Raw genomic sequence first — 21,268 nt, forward strand, 5'->3', positions numbered from 1 at the left:
TCCATTAACTTCAGTGTGGCCCAGGATTTCACCCCTCTGAAATTCACACGCACGCTTTAGGCCTGGAGCCAATCCAGTGAATCGAGATGTTTTTTCTCTTTCACCGGCAGGCAGGCAGGATTTATTCCAGGGCGAGAAACTCTCCTTTATTATTATTATTATTATTATTTATTTGTATTGTGGTAGCAGCTAGTCTCAGTCATGGGGCAGGGCCCCATCGTGGGAGGTGCTTTACAAAAACAAAACAAGTGGAGACGGTCCCTACTTCTTTGTGCCGGGCCTGGCCCAGTGCGGCTATTGTGAATGATCATGATCATTACTGCAGTCGCAGCCCAGGACCCCACTGAGATCCACGGGGCCAACACAGAACAAAAACGCAGCCGAGGCCCCATGGGCCGCAGCTTGCAGACAGGACGCTGCAGCGTTGGGAGTTATTCCTGCCGGGTACCGCAGCCTACGTTCAGTCAGGTGGGGCCTCGACCCCCACCTCCCCGCTGTGACCTCCCTGGGACACCCTTTTCAACACAAACGCATCCCCGATGCCTTTCACGTGTACATTCAGAGGCAAGCGAAACGGCTGGAAATTCCACGTGCGGCTGGGTGAGCCCTGAGCAGACCTCAGGCTGGGGATAGAGAGGCAGCCTGCTGGCTTCCTCCTTGCACAGTGGAAGAGGCTTGATTGATTAATGACTCGTTAACATCACCCTCACCCCAGCAACAAGCTGAGGTTCCTAAGAAGCAGTCCCCTCTCCCTGGGCCTCCCTGGAGGAGACAAGTCCCAGAGGCGGTGGATCGATGAGTGACTCTCTCGCCTGTCGGTCGTCTGCAGTGCCAAGCGGTCCCGAAGCGGGCAGGCTCTCAGAGGAAGCGAGAGGGGAAGAAATGAGAAAGGACAAGAAGAAACGTCCCCCTGCCCTCCCCTCCGAGCTGCACCCTGCAGTTCTCTAGAGCCGGCGGGTCTCCCATTCTGCTGCAGCTACCCACCAAGTCCTGCCCCTCCTTAGCTTTCGCCTCTGAGCTGCTGTTTGAAGGAAGAGAAGGCAGCTGCCTGCTGCTCTGTGTCTGTGCTTGTGTGGGGCCCTGCATCTCTTTCCCTCTGTTTCTCTTTTCCTTCTCTCCCCGCTCTCCCTCTGGCATTCCTCTGTCTCCTCTCTCCCTCTGAATCAGCAGCCCAGCTTCCTCCGAGGACTCAGACTGGCAGCATCTGGAGCCCTGCCCAAAACAGGGCTGGGAGGATGCTCGAATCCAGCCGCTAGCAACATCGGAGCAGAAAAAATCAAGCAGTCGGAAAGCACCGCTGCTCCGCAGTACATCAGCTCGGCAAAGTGGGCAGCCTTGTGCATCGGGCGCTAGTTAGCCGGCTGCGAGCTGCCTCGCCTGGTTTTCTGCTCTCTCATAATCTCATCGCTGTTCAGTGTGTGTGTGTGTGTGTGTGTGTGTAGGGGGAGGACTTTATTTCCATTGGCTAAGCTCTCGCTTCCCACCCACATCTCTTCCACATCACCTTGGTGTCTCCCTCAATAAAACCAGCCCTCCTTATCGCACCGAGGAAATCAAGAGCCAGAGTTTGAATGGATTTTATATAAATATTTACCCCTGCTAGGCTAGCACTGAGCTCCTAGGAGAAACTCCCAGCAGCTGGCCTGATCCTCTCTTCCTCGCTCCTCTCCTGCTCCCCAGAGATAAGGGGTGCAGCCCATTGGCAGGTGGCGGTGGGGAGACACAGTTCTGCCTGTCTAGAGAGGCACTGACCTGAAAAATAGTGCCAGGATTTTAACAAACTACCCCAATGGATTTAAAGGACACCACCAGTGAGGGCAGCATGGGAAGCCTGGAGCCCTCCAGCATCCAGATGTTTGCCAACACTTCCTCCCTTCATGGGATCCGCTACATTTTTGTCTATGGGCCGGTGACGATACGGCGGTTGCTGTGGACCGTGGCCTTTGTGGGCTCGCTGGGTCTCCTCCTAGTGGAGAGCTCGGATCGGGTGGCTTTCTACTTCTCCTACCAGCACGTCACTAAAATGGACGAAGTGGTGGCCAACAGCCTGGTTTTCCCCGCCGTCACCATCTGTAACCTCAACGAGTTCCGCTTCTCCAGACTCACCACCAATGACCTGTACCACGCTGGGGAGCTCCTGGCTTTGCTGGACGTGAACCTGCAGATTCCGGAGCCCCACCTGGCCGACCCGGCTGTCCTGGCCGCTCTCCAGGAAAAGGCCAACTTTAAGCAATACAAACCGAAAATTTTCAACATGCAGGAGTTCTTGGGGCGCGTGGGGCACGACCTGAAGGATATGCTGCTGTACTGCAAGTTCAAAGGTCAGGAGTGCAGCCAGAAGGACTTCAAAACTGTGAGTATGGATGGAGCTTCTGCTTCCTTTCTCTTCTCTGGGTGTGTGGCCGGGCGTGGGGGGTGGAGAATCCAGCAGGTGCTTAAGGTGATGCGATCAGGCCAAGGGAGTCAGGATGAGTCGAGAGAGAACCATCTCTGCTCGGTTCAGGCTTCTCTCACGTGGTGCTGGAAAAGAGGCAGGCAGCCTGTTGAGTTGAAGTTTGTTTGCCAGAGGCCATTCATACTGGTTGATCGTCCCTAGTAGGTTAGCAGTTCCCAAGGGCGGCTTGTTGTCAGAGCTGTGATTTGGACGGGCCCCTGCTGACACACCTAGCAGACAGCGTGATCTGTGGCTGGCGGGCTGCGGTGGCAGGCCGATGCCTTGGGCTGGACGGATGCTAGTGCAAAAGGCAAGGGTGCTGAGGTGGAGAGAGGTCTGAGTGCAACTGTTGGGACAGCAGCCTCTGCCTGGGTTTCGTGGTTTTGATGGACCCGCGGTTTGTGGCCTCGTCATTCGAGGCGGATCCTGCGTTGTCGGCCTGCGATTCTGACTCTGAAATCCTTGGCGCGGTTGCTAGTTTGCTGTGCAGTGCGGGTCCTTTCCTGCCGCTGCGTTGGCGCGAGAGGTAACATGAATCCCCCAGACTCAGCTACGGTCCCAGTGCTGGGTCCATAACGAGCGCCTGAGTCCGGGGAGAGTGAGAGAAGCAAACGGCTTCAGAGTATTTGATTACACCCCTGACAGTGACTGACACTTGCCTGCGGTGTTTCACGGACGGAAAGCAGCCGCTCTAAACACAGACACACGCACGTCGCTCGAAAGAAAGCGTGAATTCCTGCGGAAGGGAAGGTGGTGACCGTTCTGATTGCAGAGGGGCCAGGCTTGCATGGGGGATGCTGGCATGGGTGAGAGAGGGGAAAGAGGGTTTCCAAACAGTGCCTGTATTTTTTTAAACATCTGGTTTGGTTGCCGTCTCAGAGGTGAGTGCTAATCATTTCTTGCTGGGGTCTGTGCCGAGCTGTGATTCGCATCGGCGCTCTCCCGGTCGGCTTCTCTCCTTGCCGGCTGAAGCAGGTTTTGGGAGAGTTAAGAGTGCATAAAGCTGGTTGCTTTCAGACATTTGTTTCTGCAGGATGGACACTGTTTGCCCTTTTTGCTACCGGTTGTCCCGTGGGTACATGGCATAGTTATATTAGCATTGATTGCTAGGTTGTCATAATGGACTGCACGCTGTCTTTTGATTTCATGGGCATAGGGACCATGTCACCTCTACAAATGCAATCTTTTGTCTCTGCTACTTTTGTATCTTGCGGCTTAAGCTGACTTGTGCTACTGGCACATGGCTGTGAGGTGGAGAATGTTTTCCTGGCACATCCAGGTGGGGAATGTTGTATTTTATGCAGCAGTAATTGGCAGTTTCCAACTCATGATCCCCCTTCAGGACCAGCTACCTGGTTACGAGCAGGAATTGGTGCTCGTCGATCATTAAACACAGCTCGGATTGTTCAGAGGTGCATTAAGTCAGGACAGGCACGAAATCCTACGCTGTTGCCTGGGAACAGACTGGAGTGTGTGTGTCAGAATGGGGATGGGAGATGTGTGGGGGTGGGGGTGGGAAGGAGAAGCCCATATGAGAGTTCAAGCCATAAAAGTATCGTTCAAGTCAGCCGTTGGCCTGAGCCGAAAGTGATCCCTGAGCGAAGTCCTCAGGCACTGGGAGTGCTCGTCATCCAGATCCCAACAGTGCATAGGGCTCTTCCCTTGAGAACAGGCCGCCCCAAACCAGATGCAGACTCACTGTTATGCAGCAAGTGTCTATTAGCTGAGAGTGAAAGTCCCAGACACTTACGGGGTAACGTTTTCAACGCGTCTCAGTGACTTAGGCACCTAATTCCCATTTTCAAAACCAGGGCACTTAGGAGCCTGAATGGAGGTCAATGGGACTTAGGCTCCTAAATCATTTGATCCCAGATTCACAAAGGCATGTAGGTGCCAATGCCATAGAAACCAATGGGATTTAGGCACCCAAATGCCTTTGAGGATCTGGGCTTTAGGAACTTTTGGTGATTTTACCCAAAGCTTAAAATCCGGGGGTGTCACTCTGGAATGATGCATTGTGTTTCTATGCTTGAGTTTCCATAAACACGGTGATTTCCAAAAGCACACTGACCTTCCACGGGCTGCCACAGAACGCTTAGTCTGCCAAAGGAGGCTAGGAGCAGGCAGGGCCTTTGCAGGGTAACGTGTCAGCCTTCTAAAGAAATACTGGTATTCTACAGAAGTGGCCCTGATGGGATCTCTGCTGTAGGATGCAGTTGTATGGGCCCTGCCTGAAGAATACTCTAGTTCTTTTAAGATAACCTTATCTTTGGTGTGACATGTATGGTGAAAATCTCTGCCCAAAAGCAAAGGCCTGAATAATGCGCTCCCCGGCCCCTTTCACCTACGAGTCCCCCCCACCCCAAACTAGAAGTTGAAGGCTGGTGAATTGTAATCCGTGCATTTGATCGTCAGGATTCAGTGTGTGACCTGTTGCAAGCTACTGCTCCTTTGCCGGGTGTGCCATGTGGTTTCCTGGCATCGATACTGGAGTGGCGCTGGATGGAAAAGGAGGTGCCATGGTTTTAAAGGCTGGTTTGTAAATCACCGCGGCACATCCCTCATCTCCTCTAGGGCTGTTTTCCTTTTGCTACTGATTGTCCTGTGGACACGTGGTGTGGTGATATTAGCGCTGATTCCTAGGTGCTCATAATGGACAAGGCTCAGTTATTTGGTTTCACCTCTTGGGGGTACCTCGACGTCAAGCACAAGGCTGTGTCCTAATCAAATGCCCCACTCTGGAAACTCGCTCTTCTCGTTCTCTTGACCAAATTGCACATTTCCCAGTCCAGAGGCCAAAGAAACAGGAACCCATTAGCAAGAGGGGGAGGTCTGCACTGAAGTGCTGTGCTGGGTGCGAGTGTGGACAGCGTCTGCTCCCACACGCGGACGTGACAGCCTCACACGTCGTCTTTGCGCCGTGGAGCAAGGCAGGCAAGGGGAAGGCGTAGCCATGGTGCATGGAGTAGGGGGCTTTGCTCCATTCTGCTGTTCTCCCGGTTCCCTTCCCATGCTGGCGCTCGGTTATTTATTTAACAGGATTCCAGCTGTGTTTTCCGTACGCTCTGTGCTTCCTTCCTCCCAAGATACCGCCAATGCCTCCCAGCCAACGGTGAATCAGATTCTGGGCAGCTCGGGGTCGTGAATTCTTAGGCTTTCCTGCAAAGATGCATCCAAGTGGTTTCCTAAGGACTTAGCATCCTTCTCTGGGCTGATTCTGGAACTGGTGCGCAAGAGCAGCCAGCACTGTGAAAAACGGGAATCCCAGTGCTCGGCGACGCATTGACTATTAGGCAATAGCTGACTGTGGGGCATGTCAGGATCCCAAGCAGAGTGTTTGGGGGCAGAGGAACACCGGGGCGCCCCGTTGGGAAGAAGCCCAAATAAATGTTTTAGTCTCTAAGGTGCCACAAGGACCCCTCGTGGTTTTTGCTGATACGGACGAACACGGCGACCCCTCTGAAACCTTCCCCTTTTTGCAAATTTAAAACTGCTGCTCCTGCAAGGCCCCCATTTAAGCATGAGTAGGGGCTGCTTCCTACTGGCGTTTTTCTAGGGAGTGGGTGAGTGAAATAGTCCTGTGGTGATGCCACATTGCAGCTGCGGGACATTTTTGCCTTTGTGTCATGCTGATCCCAGCTGCGATGAGCTTGCAGCCGGGCCCCTCTGCGTGTTATGCCGCTGCATTCAGGGTGGCGTGGAGGCTGCAGCAACACTTCCCCATTGGGCCTAAGTACCTGCTGGCCATTCCCTTATTGTGCGGCAGGAGAGCAGAGTCCTGTGCCAGACTCCAGCATCAGTGCTGCGCCTCTCCAGAGGTGGGCAGGGGGAGAACCGCATGGGGGAGAAAAGAAACCCCAGAAGCCACAAACTGCAACAAGCTCCTGGTTGTGTTGGCAGAAACCCAGGCACCATCAGAGCACCGTGTGCCCGGGAATCCTTGGTACCCAGACATCGGGCAGTCGCGGGGGGTGTGGGTGTTTGTGGCATGTACCAAGTGGGGTGTCTGTGGAGTGTACCAAGTGCATTGGGCAGCATAGGGTAAAAAAGGGTCTCATGTGCAACCCTTATGCTGCTGAGACCCCTATGCACTCTGCTCTCGTACCAGGCAGGGTAGCTACAGTCCAGCGCTCTCAGCAATGCAGGATCAGGGCCCTCTGCACCCAGCGCCCAGCTTGGCGCTCTATCGCTTTGCTTCTCTAATGGCCGGACCAAGCTCGGTGATGGTTTCATGGGAGGACGCCTAAGAGCTGGGGGGGCGAGGAAGGAGGGGATCAACTACAGAAATCATTCAAGCCCTGGGAGAGTGGACAGACTAAGCCAGTGGCAGAGGGCAGACCGGGAAGGGGCAGTGCTGGAGAGGAGAGATGGCACAGAGGAGACAGGGGCGCAGAGGGCAGGGCTGGAAAATAGGGAGTGGTGGACCCTCTCCACCCTCTGTGTGCACGTGGGATGCGTGTATGGCCCATAAAGAGAGCAGTGTCACACGCGTCCTCGCAGCCATCAGCTCAGCTCGCCCAGCTACGCTGAGCACAACGGGCGTGTCAGGCAGCAGATCAGGTGCAAATACAGAGGTCATGAGCGCAGAACGGGAGTAGTATCAATGTTGTCTTGTATCCTAAGAGAGAGAACTGGGGTTTTCAGGAAATTATAACCACACATGGATTGAAATGCATGAAGAAATGGGATTTATCTAACGTCATTTGCTAACTGAGGACTGTTTTATACATACTGTTGAATGTGCCCATTTAGGTCAGTGGTAGCATTAAGACTTGGTGTGTATTTGTCTTTATTATACGTGTATTTATTTTCAGTACAAATGATCATCAGTAGATAGTCTCCTTACAACAGGTACTCCTCATGTAAATATTTCCATTGGGGGAAAAATCTACCTACTTACCTACCTACATAATCTCCAGATGTTCCTTTCTCACTCATTAACACATCTATAACGGTACTACTAAGCTGCTAAAATAGCCTTTTTTCCCCACTCTGATTACCCTCTCCTCAGCTTTTTTACGCTAATTCTTCATCCACTTTTGGAGAATCAGTTTTGGATGTTGGTTATTTGAGCTGGTTAAATATAAAAAAGAGTCTGGGATAAATTATTAATCAAAAATTGGTAAGACTGGCTCGATGATCTGTCTGAGGCGTTGTCCTAGGGAGCTAGCAATCCTCACTGGTGAGGGGAATCCGACACGAAGAAGGGTGCTTCTTGCACTGACAAGACTTGATCTCAGACCGATCTTCTAGGACCTACTACTGGTGCTCACTGATGACATTCTTCTTTAGCTCCAGTGGGAAAGTTCTGTGCTTTCGGAGCTGTAGTCTCAGAGTTCTAGTCCTGGTTCCCCACTGCAGAACGTGGACGCTTCACAGGAGATGCGGTGCAGCCACATGTGCCGAGTGGCACATATTTAAATGCAGACATCTGTTAATAGGCCCGCATGCATGATAAGCACAAAGGATCGGCATCCCACTGCACTTGCTGGGAGCATTGCCCTGCTCCCTTGCTGTGGGACTTTGGGTTGCTTGAAATGAGGCCGTGTCCAGTACAATGGTGCAGCTACCTGAGGGGATGACAAGGCTCGGGAGAAGGAGCAAGAGACCTTTGGACGAGGGAGGTGGGAGACACGTGCTGAGAACTGCATGAAGGGACCTTGCTTAGCTTTTCCTCAAACCCACCTGGACACCCACCAACTCTCACACACAAACATATCCTCCTGCTTACACAACACGCCCACCCACTCAGACATCTACCCAACACACACACCAGACCACATCATACATACATCCTCCCATTCTCACACACATACAAAACAACTACCCACAAGCTCACACACAAACACAGCCACCTGCTCACAGAGACACGATTCACCCACCCGCTCACACACACACATCAACACTAAAGCCCTATTCAAACGATTTTGCATACAGGCTGGCAATTAATAGGCAATATGGCTTACAATACTTGCTCAGTGTTTAGATACTACTGTGATGGGGATAGGTATGTCCCTAGTTAGGTTGAATAATAGAGACAAAGAAGGGTATGTCTACACTGCAAAGAAAACCCCACAGGGCCAGGTCTCAGAGTCTGGATCAAGTGCTATTTTTAGCCCCACAGCCCAAGCCCATAGCCTGAGTCAGTCGCCCCGGGCTCTGAGACTCGGTGCTTTTTTTCTTTGCAGGGTCGACATTCCCAAAGAGGCCTAGAAAGGTGAGATCCAGAATAAAAGCCTTCTCCAGTGGCTAGGCCTGGCAGACGTGGACTCTACCGCAAAGGGTCTGTCTACACTGGAGCTGGAAGCTGATTGAGCGAAAACAGAAGTGGAGCCGCGAGCAGTGGGCGGGGTGTCACGGAGTGTGGGGGGAGACTAGGCCCAGCACCCCCGGCTTCCTACGATTTACCATGACTCTCAGCCAGCCAGTAAAACAGAAGGTTTAGTTAGATGACAGGAACACAGTCCAAAACAGGTCTTGCCAATACAGACAACAGGACCCCCTTTAGTTAAGTCCATCTGGGGGCCCCAAGGAGGCCACAGCCCTGTTGGGAAGCCCAAGCCCCATCGGGGCCCCTCTCCATTTCTCAGCCAGCTCCCAACTGAAACTCCCTCCAGCCTCTCACTCAGCCTCCCCCTGGCTCCCTCCCCAGCCTTTGTCCTTTGTCCAGTTTCCCGGGCAGAGGTGTTACCTGGCCTCCAGCCCCCCTCCTGGGTTCTCAGGTTACATGCTCAGGTATCCTCCTTTCCCCAGTGCAGGTCATCCCAGCACAACTCCCCTGCCACCTTCCCAGGTCAATACTTCCCACTCAGCATTCACATAACACAGCCAGAACATTCCCACTTTGTCACACGGTGCCAGCTGTTCTATATCTGATCCCGACCAAGACCCTAACGATGTACTCGGGGCAGCGCACCTCTCCCGTTGCTCCTGGCTACACTTCTAGTGCTAGCATCAGAGTAGTTTCAGAGTAGCAGCCGTGTTAGTCTGTATCCGCAAAAAGAACAGGAGTACTTGTGGCACCTTAAAGACCGAGGGAAGTGATCATTCCCCTCTATTCAACACTGGTGAGGCCTCATCTGGAGTACTGTGCCCAGTTTTGGGCCCCACACTACAACAAGGATGTGGATAAATTGGAGAGAGTCCAGCGGAGGGCAACAAAAATGATTAGGGGGCTGGAGCACATGACTTATGAGGAGAGGCTGAGGGAACTGCGATTGTTTAGCCTGCAGAAGAGAAGAGTGAGGGGGGATTTGATAGCTGCTTTCAACTACCTGAAAGGGGGTTCCAAAGAGGATGGAGCTCGGCTGTTCTCAGTGGTAGAAGATGACAGAACAAGGAGCAATGGTCTCAAGTTGCAGAGGGGGAGGTTTAGGTTGGATATTAGGAAAAACTTTTTCACTAGTAGGGTGGTGAAGAACTGGAATGGGTTCCCTAGGGAGGTGGTGGAATCTCCTTCCTTAGAGGTTTTTAAGGTCAGGCTTGACAAAGCCCTGGCTGGGATGATTTAGTTGGGTTCGGTCCTGCTTTGAGCAGGGGGTTGGACTAGATGCCTCCTGAGGTCCCTTCCAACCCTGAGATTCTATGATTCTATGACTAACAAATTTATTTTAGCATGAGCTTTCGTGAGCTACAGCTCACTTCTTCACAGAGTAGTGTGAGCTAAACGTCACACCTCCAGTGCCGGTGCGGACATGCCCTTTGGTGCCTCAGGTCTCCAGCTGCACAAGGGGCTAACAGCTGTGCAAACCCCTACTACATGGGGCTGTGAGGGAGGAGACACTGCAGGCTGCGAGATGCTGGGGTAATGGGGGGCCATATGCCTGTCATGGAGAGACGTGTGTTCTGACAGCACAGAGAGATGAGACCGAATGTGTGGAAAAGGGACCTCAGAGGAGGCAAAGACTCTCGTGATAGAGCCAGCTGGGGGCTGGGAGTCTCAGCCTTTCCTCGCCAGAGGCCTTGGCGTTCTTTCGCCAACCCAATCTGTCCAGCTGGAGGGGCAGAAATGCTGAGTCGTGCATTTCGAGCGACTCCCTTCGCCAAAGACATTCGTGCCGCCGTAGAACGGAAGCTCCGTGTCTCCTGAGTCGGTCTGGCCCGGCCAAGGGATGACCCTAACAAATGGGGTCTGAGCTGGAGGGAGACGCCAGTTCCCCAAAGAACCGGGTAGAGAATGGTCTGTCTGGGGAGGGTGCTGACAGCCAAGGGGATGTGGCTTGTTTAAGACGGGCGAGGAAATGAAAATCAAGGTTAGGATTGCTGGAGCGGTAGCAAAGGCAAGAGGAGCTGGTTGCAATCACTGTGAAGGACAATTGTTGATGTATCTGCTCGCGCTAGAGAGGAATGGGGCTGAGGGCCCTCGTCTTTTACCTGTGAGACCTGGGTTCAAATCTCTGCTGCGCCACAGGCTTCCTCTGCGAGCTTCGGCAAATCACTTGATCTCTCTGAGCTAGGTATTTAGGTGCCTGCAGACGGAGACCGAGTGTGACTTACAAAAGCTTTTGAAAATCCCACGAGACACCTGTTTCCACCTGTAAGCGCCTAAATACCTTTAGCAACCCGTCTCGTTGGGCCTCAGTGCCCCATCTGTGACATGGGGACACTTGCCCTGCCCTGCCTCACGCGGGAGTTGAGAGGACAATCGCATTAAAGCCTGTGAGGAGCTCAGGTGGGGCCCTAGACGCCAGACCAATGGCTCTCCAGCTTTCCAGACGACTGTACCTCTTTCAGGAGGCAGCTTTGTCTTGCGTGCCCCCAAGTTTCATCTCACTTTAAAAACCTGCTTGCTTACAAAATCAGCCATCAAACTACGGAAGTGTCCCGGCGCACCATGCCCGGAAACGTGCTGGCTTTCTCCTTTTCCCCATATGATAAAATCAACGGCTGGGAATACGAATGTTGCACTTACAGTCCAGTGCGGTGCTTGAACCTGGTTTTCACTGGTGAGTCTGTCTGAAGCCCGAGCCCTGCTGCCCAGAGCTGAAGCATGTAACTTAGCTTTGGGGGGCCCCCTGTGGTGTGGGGCTCCGGGCAGTTGCCCTGCTTGCCACCCAGTAACGCCAGCCCTGCACTTACGACCCCCTCAAACTCATCCCGCGAACCCCTTGGGGGCTGCAACCCCAGGTTGAGAAACACTGATCTAGATGAGTTGATGTACCCTGGAAGACCGCTGCATACGCCATGGGTACATGTACTGCTGGTTGAGCTAGAGGGCAAGGACAGGAATGACTCTCAGCCAGGGCTTCCTGTTGCTCACCCAGCCTGGCCTAAGCTCTCATGGAGGAGTTGCTTGGCTGCAGTGGAGCAGCAGAGACCCGGAGAGAGGCATTGGAACCCAGCTGTGCTCTTTCCTAACGGCGCACACGGCTCATTGCGGCCTTTCTCCTGCTGTGGGGAACAGGACTGGGGCCCGAGGGACAATGTGCTTTCTTTGATTTCTTGCGCGACTGTGAAACGGCGCATGCTGCTGCGCCTCCTGTTCTCCTGGGAACCAACCCGGGGCTTGCATGAGACTCGAGAGGTGAGGTCAGGAAAAGGCTAGGAACACAGGGGGTGAGGAAAGTCGGTGCCACCGTTCCCCGTGCATGGCCCCCTGCTCTGCGGCAAGCCCCCCGTGGAGACATCCTGCCAGGGAACAGGACTGTCCCAGCCAAAATGGGACATACGGTCACCCTATGTTCAGTCCATATTCTGCCTAGGACTGCAATGCACAGGGGAGCATGTGACGTTAAGCTTCTCTCCAGGCTGCTCCTCGAGGCTAAATCTCCCTCCACAGCCGCCCTGCGGGGTTACTGGATAGAACGCAAGGGCCTTCACAATGCAGCAGCAGTGCAGGGCCTGATTGCGTCAGTCCAGGTGAGGGCTAAAGGGGAAGGGGATCCCCACTGAGGGAGGGAGCTCCCTCTGCTACAGCCCACACCCTGAGAGGCACCCAGGAATCGGCAGAATCTGGAGGGTCAGCAGGAGGCTGGGACTATCCAAGGGCCAGCCCAGCTCCTCCCTCCAGACTGACTAGGTCAGTGTTCCTCCTCCACCCGCCTCCCCCCGCTCTGTGGCAGTGGAGAGACAGCCATGGCCAGCAGCTGCCCTGGGGAACCCCCTGCCCGGCGCGGGACCAGGGAAATGAAATACGACTAAGCTGAAGTCACAGGTGTGACGCACTCGGAGGGGAAGAATGACCTGGCGCTGGGGTTGAAGCGCAGGGCGGGGAGCTGGCAGTCCTGGGACGTACGGCCAACTCCCTCGCCGGTTCCCAGGTGAGGATGGGCAAGTCACAAAGGCCAACCATGGTCACTCCTTCTGGGCATCCAAAAACCCAAGGCACCCAGTATTAGAGCTCACTTTTGAAGAGGTCGGCCTTCTCCTCTCGGAGCTAATGATGTTGACTCAGGGGAGGAGCCTGTCATGGAACTAAGCGTTGCTGTGAACCATCCCGTTTGTGTCTCAAGCCACTGACTAGTGGGTACCTCTGTTTCTGCTGTGGAATCATTAGTTTCTTTACAGTGGGGCCCTGTCTTCTCAGGGCTCCTCTTCAGCAAGGAGCGGATAAGTAACTATGCCGTGCATTTGCACGTCCAGAAAACAGCCTTAAAGAAGGCATTTAAATCCTCGTCAAGAGGAAAATGTGCCTAAAGAACGGAGCTAGCTGCAGGGCATCAGGCTGGGTGAGAGCACTCAAGGCTTCCGAGGTGTTCCCCGGAGGAGCCCAGCCACCGAGGCCGTGTCCACACTACAAAATTACGTCGATCCAAGTTACGTCGGGATACAGCCGCCACAGTAATTGCATTGCTTGTGCGTGTCCACACTACGCACCTTGCGTCTCCGGTGCGTGTCCTCACCAGGAGCGGTTGTATCGATTGTATTGTCAGAGTGGGCCGTGGTGAGATGGCTTTAGCAGTCTTTCTTCTTGGGCAGACAGGCCATGGAGAGGAGTCCCCCCATTTGCCTTCCTCCCCACTCTTAAATTGGATTTACATAAGGCGGGAATCCTTTGCTTCCCAAACTTGACCCCGCCCCCTTCCCTTCCAGTGGAAAGTTACAAGAAGTCCCAGGTAATGTTTAGTGTCAGGTGACAGGACCGCTAGCAGTGTCACAGTTACGTCCCAGGATGCCTCCCAGGAGGGAGAGAGATGAGTATCTTCATGGTCTTGTTATTCCTTCCCCATGGTCCATCAAATCTGATGGCCTGTCCTGGTGGGTGTCTTCCCAATACACACCCACTTGTAATGGTTCCATAGTCCATATGCCTAACTTTAGATACAGAAATGATAGAGGCATACGAATTGGATAATCACATTCAGTAAATCAGAACCTTTCGAATGATACCTTACAAGACCCATCTTGCATAAAGTATATCTCAGTTATGTCATACCCATATTATAAGCATATTTTCATAAAGATTATGGAGCCTAGAGTCACAATGATTCTCTTGCTCTGCCACAGACTCCCTGAATGACCTTCAGTAAGTCATTTAGCTTCTCCGTGCCTCTATTTCCTACCTGTAAAATAGGGGTAATGGCACTGCCTTGTCTCACAGGGGTGCTGTGAGGATGAACACTTTAAAAGACTGCGAGATGCTCAGATTCTACTGCAATGGAAGCCACCGAAGTACCTTAAACAGATGGTTCATTGTCATATCTGTAGCCAGGCCAGTGTACCAACCGTGGCCAGTTTGAAAAGCTAGCAGCACCCAGTTTGCCAGCTTATAGGAAGCTGGATATGCCAGCTGTACCCAGGACGGCTGGCTCAGTGTGCCCATGATGCAGTCTGATATGCTGATGGCATGGCATTCACTATGTCAGAGGTGTTACCGCTGTGGGGTTCTGTCTCAAATCTGGGCTGTTCAGAGTGTCAACCAGAGCCATGTGGGAGCCCTTAGATGAACTTAGATGTTCAGTATGCTAGGTAGACGCCTATGTGTGGCAGATTTATAACAACTGCTTCTCCCTTCCAGGTGAAAGAAAAGGTGGGTGTGATTTCTCGTCCCACCAAAAATGTCAAGATATCAACAAGTTTTCCCGTCCTGACTTGGGATGAAAACGGTCGAAAATCTCGACGACTTTCGTGACCTGAAAAATCTTTAAATAAAGAAATGAATGAATCCGTTTGGGTCAATCACAACATTTTATTTGAATAATTGCCAAATGCTTCATTTTGAATCTGGCCCTTTTTCTTTTTCTAAATAAAACCTTTTGGGAGGGGGAGGGCGGAGTCTAAATTTACCAACATTTCAAAGCAAGATGTCGTTGCAACTCGAAACCCCCAAACTTTTCACTTAAAGAAAAATGTCGAAACGGGGCGTTTGGAGAATGTCTAGTCTTTTTCTCCAGTCGCTTCTGGAGTTAGAAGATTCGGTGAAACTGACCCAACAGTTTTGGTTTTCGACACATTTGGCTTTTTGGGGGGCAAAAAACTGGTTTGTGAAAAATTTCCCGATCAGCTCTTCACATGACACGGGGGAAGAGACACACAAAGTGACGTCATGGCTGACACATATCCCCCTGCCCAGAAAAGCCAGTGCTACTGGGAGCTCAGATCCTGATCACCAGTGCTCGATAAATCCTCGCTGTAGCCATTCATGCAATGTACGACAGCTCTTGTGAATCCAGCAGGCTTCATCGCAGAGAGCTGCCTTGTAAAAATCATCTTAACTTGAAAACAAAAATTACCCTGTTCTCCTTCAGTGGCTCTAAATGGCCTTCCCTGGCCAGGAATGTCCCCACCATGGAGGAACCCAATAAAAATACATCCATGGGAAGTTGTTTATTGACCATAAACGTTGTTTTGTTTCCAAGAGAACTGAGTGGTAATGAGAATTTAAATATTCATCTAGGGAGATCTGAGCTGAGTGGCAGCTGTCGCTACGGGTTATAAAGCTCAGCAGTTGTTTTAAGATCGGCATTTGCTTGCCTTTGGGTTTCTAAAAAAACTCCACACATTGCCTTTTTGGAGACAGATATGAGGCTGATAAGCCAATTCTGAATAGAGCCCAGCTAGATGATGGGGAGTCTGTCCCTATTCAACCCCCTGTATGTTCTCAGCCCAGGAGATCACAGCACCAGACAGAGGAAGAGGTGATGCCATGTGGTGGGGAAAAGTGACTGAGGATATATCTTTACTACCCGCCGGATCGGCGGGCAGCAATTGATCCAGCAGGGGTCGATTTATCGCGTCTAGACTAGATGCAATAAATTGACCCCTGAGCGCTCACCCGTCTACTCCTGTACTCCAACTCAGCGAGAGGCACAGGCAGAGTCGAAGGGGGAGCATTAGCAGTGAAGACACCACGTTAAATCGATCTGAGTACGTTGACTTCGGCTACGTTATTCATGTAGCTGAAGTTGTGTAACTTAGATCAATTCCCACCTCCACCCCCAGTTCAGACCAGGCCTAAGAAACATTTAATGATTCAGACGGCGAGCCGACGGGTGAAACCAATGGGAGTTAGATGCGTACATATCTTTGTGAATCCCACCAGTGTGTCTAGCGTTCCTCAAGAAGTGATTTCCCTCCTCCTTCCCGTGACTCATTTTCATCCAGAAAAGTTCAGTTTTTCACTGAGAAGCTGGACATTTTCAACAGCTTTTCATGTCAATGTTCGTTTTGCCCGAAGAAGTAATTTTGCTGTTGAAAACAATGTTTCGACTCCCACTCCCTGTGAAGTATGTTCCATTCAGAGGGTTTGAGTGTAAAGGTATGTCCGCTCTAAAGTTGGGAGCGTGCTTCCCAGCACAGGTAGCAGAATCCCTAGCTCGAGGACAGCCATCACCCTATAAAAAACAGTGTGGCCATGGCTGCACGGGAGGTGGCTTGGGCTAGCCACCAAGTGGCAATGCACACGAACCCTTGGGTGCGTACACGAGTGGCTAGCCTGAGCAGCTGTGGCCACTAGCTCAAGCAGCGTTAGTGCTGGTATGTATCTGTCGCCTCATGCTGGACCTGGGGAGTGAGATCCCATCTGCTTTGTAGACACAGCCTATGAGCGTCTGTGCTGGTGTGAAGCACACACAGAGGTGGATGAAAGAAGGTTTAGGTAACTTCAAGTTAAGCTCCCATGGATTTGCCTCTGAATCAGGCTTGCGTCCTCAGTGCAGTGCTGTAGGAATTCCACAAATGGCTTTCGGCCATCACGTCATTTTAAGATACAAACAATGTTTCCCATTTGCCTGCAACCAGCAAACAAACTGGTGTAGCACTCGGCATCTCCTTCTCTCTTCATCGCGTCGGTTCCCAACACCTGAGCTTTACCATGGAGAGAAAATTCAAAATGAGACAATCCAAGGAAAGCTCAGTCCAAGCAGACGGGTTCTGCCTGGTTCCCCCACAAAACCTGATCTCAAAAGCAGACCCCGTGTTCACTAGGCCCTGTCCATGCTGGGCCTGCTTGAAAGTGGGCCTCTTGGGTTGTCATTCAATCTCGGGTTTGATCGGATCTCACTTCCAAGTAGAGCTGGTCGGAAACCAGAATTTTCATTACGCAGGAAATTCTGACATTTTGAAATGCGTGTTAGTTTTGAATTGGAAGGAAAAGTCGAAATTCTGAAAATTGTCATGGAAAATCCCCCAAAAGTTTGATCAGAGACATCAACATTTTTTATTTTGATAAAGGCAAAACATTAAAATAGGATATAAAATCCAATATTTAAATTCATATAAAAGTTGTGATGAAATTAAACAAACCAAGAAATTAAAAAAGAAACCATTTCAGCATTAATGAAACAAAATGTTCTGATGTAATCAAAATGAAATGAGGAAGCCAAAAGGATTTGTTTTGACTCTTTTCCATTGACAGTTTTGTCAAAATCGACTGTTTCTTGGGGAAACATTTCGCTTTAGACAAAATTGCTTTTTCCGACTGGAAACTGCTGTGTTGAAAATTTTACAACCAACTAAGCTTCCAATCTCTCTTAAAACTGTGCCTTTATTTCCTCAATAGACTGACCTGGTAATTCAGACTGTTCTGCTCATGTGAATGTTTCTGGGATGTGACTCCAGGCCAGTTCATGAGATCTGTTATCAAGCAAACTCTGTTTCGTGTTTTTAACCATGTTCACCTTGTGTAGAGTAGCTTCTCAAGGTGTTGTATCCTCCAATCAGGAAACAGAAACAATACGATGTAACTTGGAAGCCTATTGCAGAGTTTAACTTCCCTTATCGTTAGAAAGCTTTTCCTAATCTCTAACCTAAATCTTCCTTGCCGCCGATTAAGCCCATCAATTCTTGTCCTACCTTTGATCATAGAATCATAGAATATCAGGGTTGGAAGGGACCTCAGGAGGTCATCTAGGCCAACTCCCTGCTCAAAGCATGACCAATCCCCAACTAAATCATCCCAGCCAGGGTTTTGTCAAGCCTGACCTTAAAAACCTCTAAGGAAGGAGACTCCATCACCTCCCTCGGTAACCCATTCCAGTGCTTCACCACCCTCCTAGTGAAAAAGTTTTTCCTAATATCCAACCTAAACTTTCCCCATTGCAACTTGAGACCATTGCTCCTTGTCTGTCATCTGGCACCACTGAGAAGAGTCTAGATCCATCCTCTTTGGAACCCCCTTTCAGGTAGTTGAAAGCAGCTATCAAATTAATTGGTCACATTTAATCATTTGATCACTGTCCTCTTTGTAACATCCCTTAACCTGTTATCAGGTCTCCCCTCAGTCGTCTTTTCTCAGTACTAAACATGCCCAGTTTTTTAGCCTTTCAGGTTTTCTAAATCTTGTATCATTTTTGTTGCTCTCCTCTGGACTCTCTCCAATTTGTCCACATCTTTCCAGAAGTGTAGTGCCCATAACTGGACACGGTACTCCAGCTGAGGCCTCACCAGCGCTGAATAGAGCAGGACAGTTACCTCCCCTGTGTTACATTCGACACTTCTGTTAATACACCCCAGAATACTGGCCTTTTTCACAGCTGCATCTCATTGTTGACTCATAGTCAGTTTGGGATCCACTCTAAACCCCAGCTCCTTTTCAGCAGTACAACTATCTGGCCAGTTATTTGCTGTGGTGTGGTTGTGCATTTGATTTTTCCTTCCGAAGTGTTATACTTTGCACTCGTCTTTACTGAATTGCATCTTGTTGATTTCGGACCATTCTCCGGCTGTCTCTTGGATGAAGCCCCACTTTGAGCGGCTGTGAACTCTTCATCGCATCGCTTGGTCGAGTGATTGCAAATCACAAACACGTAACAATCACCGCCTGCTGGTAGGTGAAAAAATAAAGGCCCAAATTCATTGGCTTGCTCACAGTGAAGAGTTAATGACCCTTTTGTATCTACATCCCCAAGGGGGTTTGCTGCCCGGTGGCCTTCCCCTGAAATCGATGGCATGTTGGGGTTCCTCCAGGATAGAAGGTACATTCCTTCCAAGCGCTCTTAGCACATCCAGCAGCACTACATGGGTGCTCTACTCGATTGCCCTGGCGTATTTGGAAGCAGGGCAGCTCCATTATGCTCACAGTTTTACAGTGGTGAGTGGTTACATTTGGAAGTCATCATTTGCCTGTTATTTCAGCCCAGCAGCATCTGAGATGCCTCCGTTTCCCCCAAAAGCAAAGGAAATAAACTTCTGGAAAGATGTGGACAAATTGGCGAGAGTCCAGAGGAGAGCAACAAAAATGTGTGATCACTCTTATTTGGGACGACCACGATATGAGCAGCTGAGCTGGTCAGAAATTGTATATTTTTTTTCCCAGAAAAAATATAGACTTTTCAGTAAAAAAACAAAAAACGGAACAATTTTGATTCTGAAATGCTGCTGCGCTGCCTCATGGGAGTTGTAGTTTGGGTTCTTAATGCTCCCAGTGACGTATATTTTGGGCTCCCTGGTGGAACTACATCTCCCATGATGCACCACAAGCTCCCCTCTTGGTGAGGAAAGGTGATTTATGATGGCAGCTGCATGGCTGTGGCACATCATGGGCTACTTTAAAATATTTGGGTTTTCAGGTGCCCCCTTTTTTTTTTTGGGATGAAAAATCAACATTTTCCATGGAAAGCGGACATGGATGGAGGCTAGTCCCCTGGCCAAGGCCATGCCCCTGCTCGCTGTTCTCAGCTCCACCCCGCACTGTGGCCCCACTCCACCCCCATTCTGCCTCTTTCCCTGAGGCCCCACCCCCCACTTGCTTCTTTCCACTGCACCCCTCCACTGTGGCCCCGAGACCGGAAAAGTTCTATGCCCCCGGAGGTGTGGTGGGGGGAGATTTTTCTGGAGGCCCCAAATTGGCCGGGAGCACTGGTCACGGGCCTTCTGGACCATGCGGTAATCTGCCACTGCCCCCACCCTGGTGGAATGAGGTTTGGGGAGGCTTAGCCTCCCCCAACCTCCATTACGCACCGCCCATGAAAGTGGACACTTTGCAAAAGATGTGGTTATGTCAGAAACCCAATTTCCTATGGAAAAAAGAGTTTGAACCAAAAATTTTCAAGCAGCCCTGGTGGTGAGCCGCCCATCTGTGCTAAGGCTTGGATTCCGTCTCCTGAGTAGGGGAGATATTCTCTCCGTCAGACTGGAGCATTCGGTACCTTCACTCTGTTAATGCAGTTTGTTGACTGATATTTTTTTCTCTTTCCGTCCCGGTGCATCCCATAGCCAATGTACCTTTTATAGATACTTCAGGAACATTTTAAGTGGCCATTAACTAATGCTAAATTATGATGGAGCATCTCCTGGAGTACATGTGACATTCACATGAATAACAAATGAATTCACTCCTGTCAAGCCAACAACGATGGATTGCAATTGAATTAACACGAGTGCAGTTTGCTACTCTAAATAACCTGGGAAGTATTCCCTGGACGGCGTGTGTAACTATAGGAACACAAACACTCTTGACGGCAAAGGGATGCCGCCAACACCAGGGTGGAACGGTGCAGCTGGCAGCTAGAAAGAAGAGTGTGGAGAAATTAAATACTGGAGCAACTGCTTAGTCCTAATGCAGTTGCATCCCAATGATGCTCATTGGACTTTGCCTGAGTAAGGACTTTAATTAGGTGCAGGATCAAACATTTAGCCTCCTGGGTTGCAGTCTTAGCAGGCAGGTCAATAACCGCTCCCCTCTTATTGTTATATAGTGACTCCCAGAGGCCCCCAAATGAGATCAGGACCCCGTTAAATTAGGTGCTGTATAGACACAAATGGGATGTCTACACTGCACACTAAGCCTGCACTGTGATTCAGATTTGAGTCCAAGCCCCGCTTCCATCCACACACATCAGTCTGACTCGAGTCAGCAGGCACCGAGATCCTAAGACCCTACTAGGTGGGTGGGTCAGAGCCTGTGTCCAAGCCCTGTCACAGAATCACAGAAATGTAGGACTGGAAGTAACCTCAGTAGGACATCTAATCCAGTCCCCTGCACCGAGGCAGGATTAAGTATTATCTAGACCATTCCTGACGGGGGTTTATCCAGCCTGCTCTTAAAAATCTCCAGTGACGGGCCTTCCACCACCTCCCTAGGTAATTTGTTCTGGTGCTTAATTACCCTGACAGGAAAATTTTCCTAATATCTAACCTAAATCTCCCTTGCTGCAATATCAGCCCATTACTTCTTGTCCTGTCTTCTGTGGATAAGGAGAACAATTTATCACCTTCCTCATTATAACAACCTTCTATCTATTTGAAGACTGTTATCATGTCCCTCCACCTCAGTCTTCCCTTCTCCAGACTGTTTGTTCAATCTCTCCTCTTGGGTCATGTTTTCTAGACCTTGAATCATTTTTGTTGCTCTCCTCTGGACTTTCTCCAATGTGGCCACAGCTTCCCCAAAGTGTGGTGCCCAGAACTGGACAGAGTACTCCAGCTGAGACCTTCTCATGAGTTCTCAAAGATAAG

The 21,268-nt window shown here is 50.7% G+C and overlaps 1 protein-coding gene across 1 annotated transcript in view; it reads left to right on the plus strand.

Moving 5' to 3' along the window:
* The first annotated feature begins 1,789 nt into the window (after positions 1-1,789).
* Positions 1,790-21,268, plus strand: part of LOC123356543 (acid-sensing ion channel 2) — a 1,100,900-nt gene continuing 1,081,421 nt past the window's right edge. The window contains exon 1 of the mRNA XM_044999896.1: positions 1,790-2,353. Coding sequence (XP_044855831.1) covers positions 1,790-2,353 — 564 coding nt within the window. The remainder of the gene's footprint in view (positions 2,354-21,268) is intronic.

Source organism: Mauremys mutica, chromosome 25, assembly GCF_020497125.1.
Source record: "Mauremys mutica isolate MM-2020 ecotype Southern chromosome 25, ASM2049712v1, whole genome shotgun sequence".
NCBI lineage: Eukaryota > Metazoa > Chordata > Testudines > Geoemydidae > Mauremys > Mauremys mutica.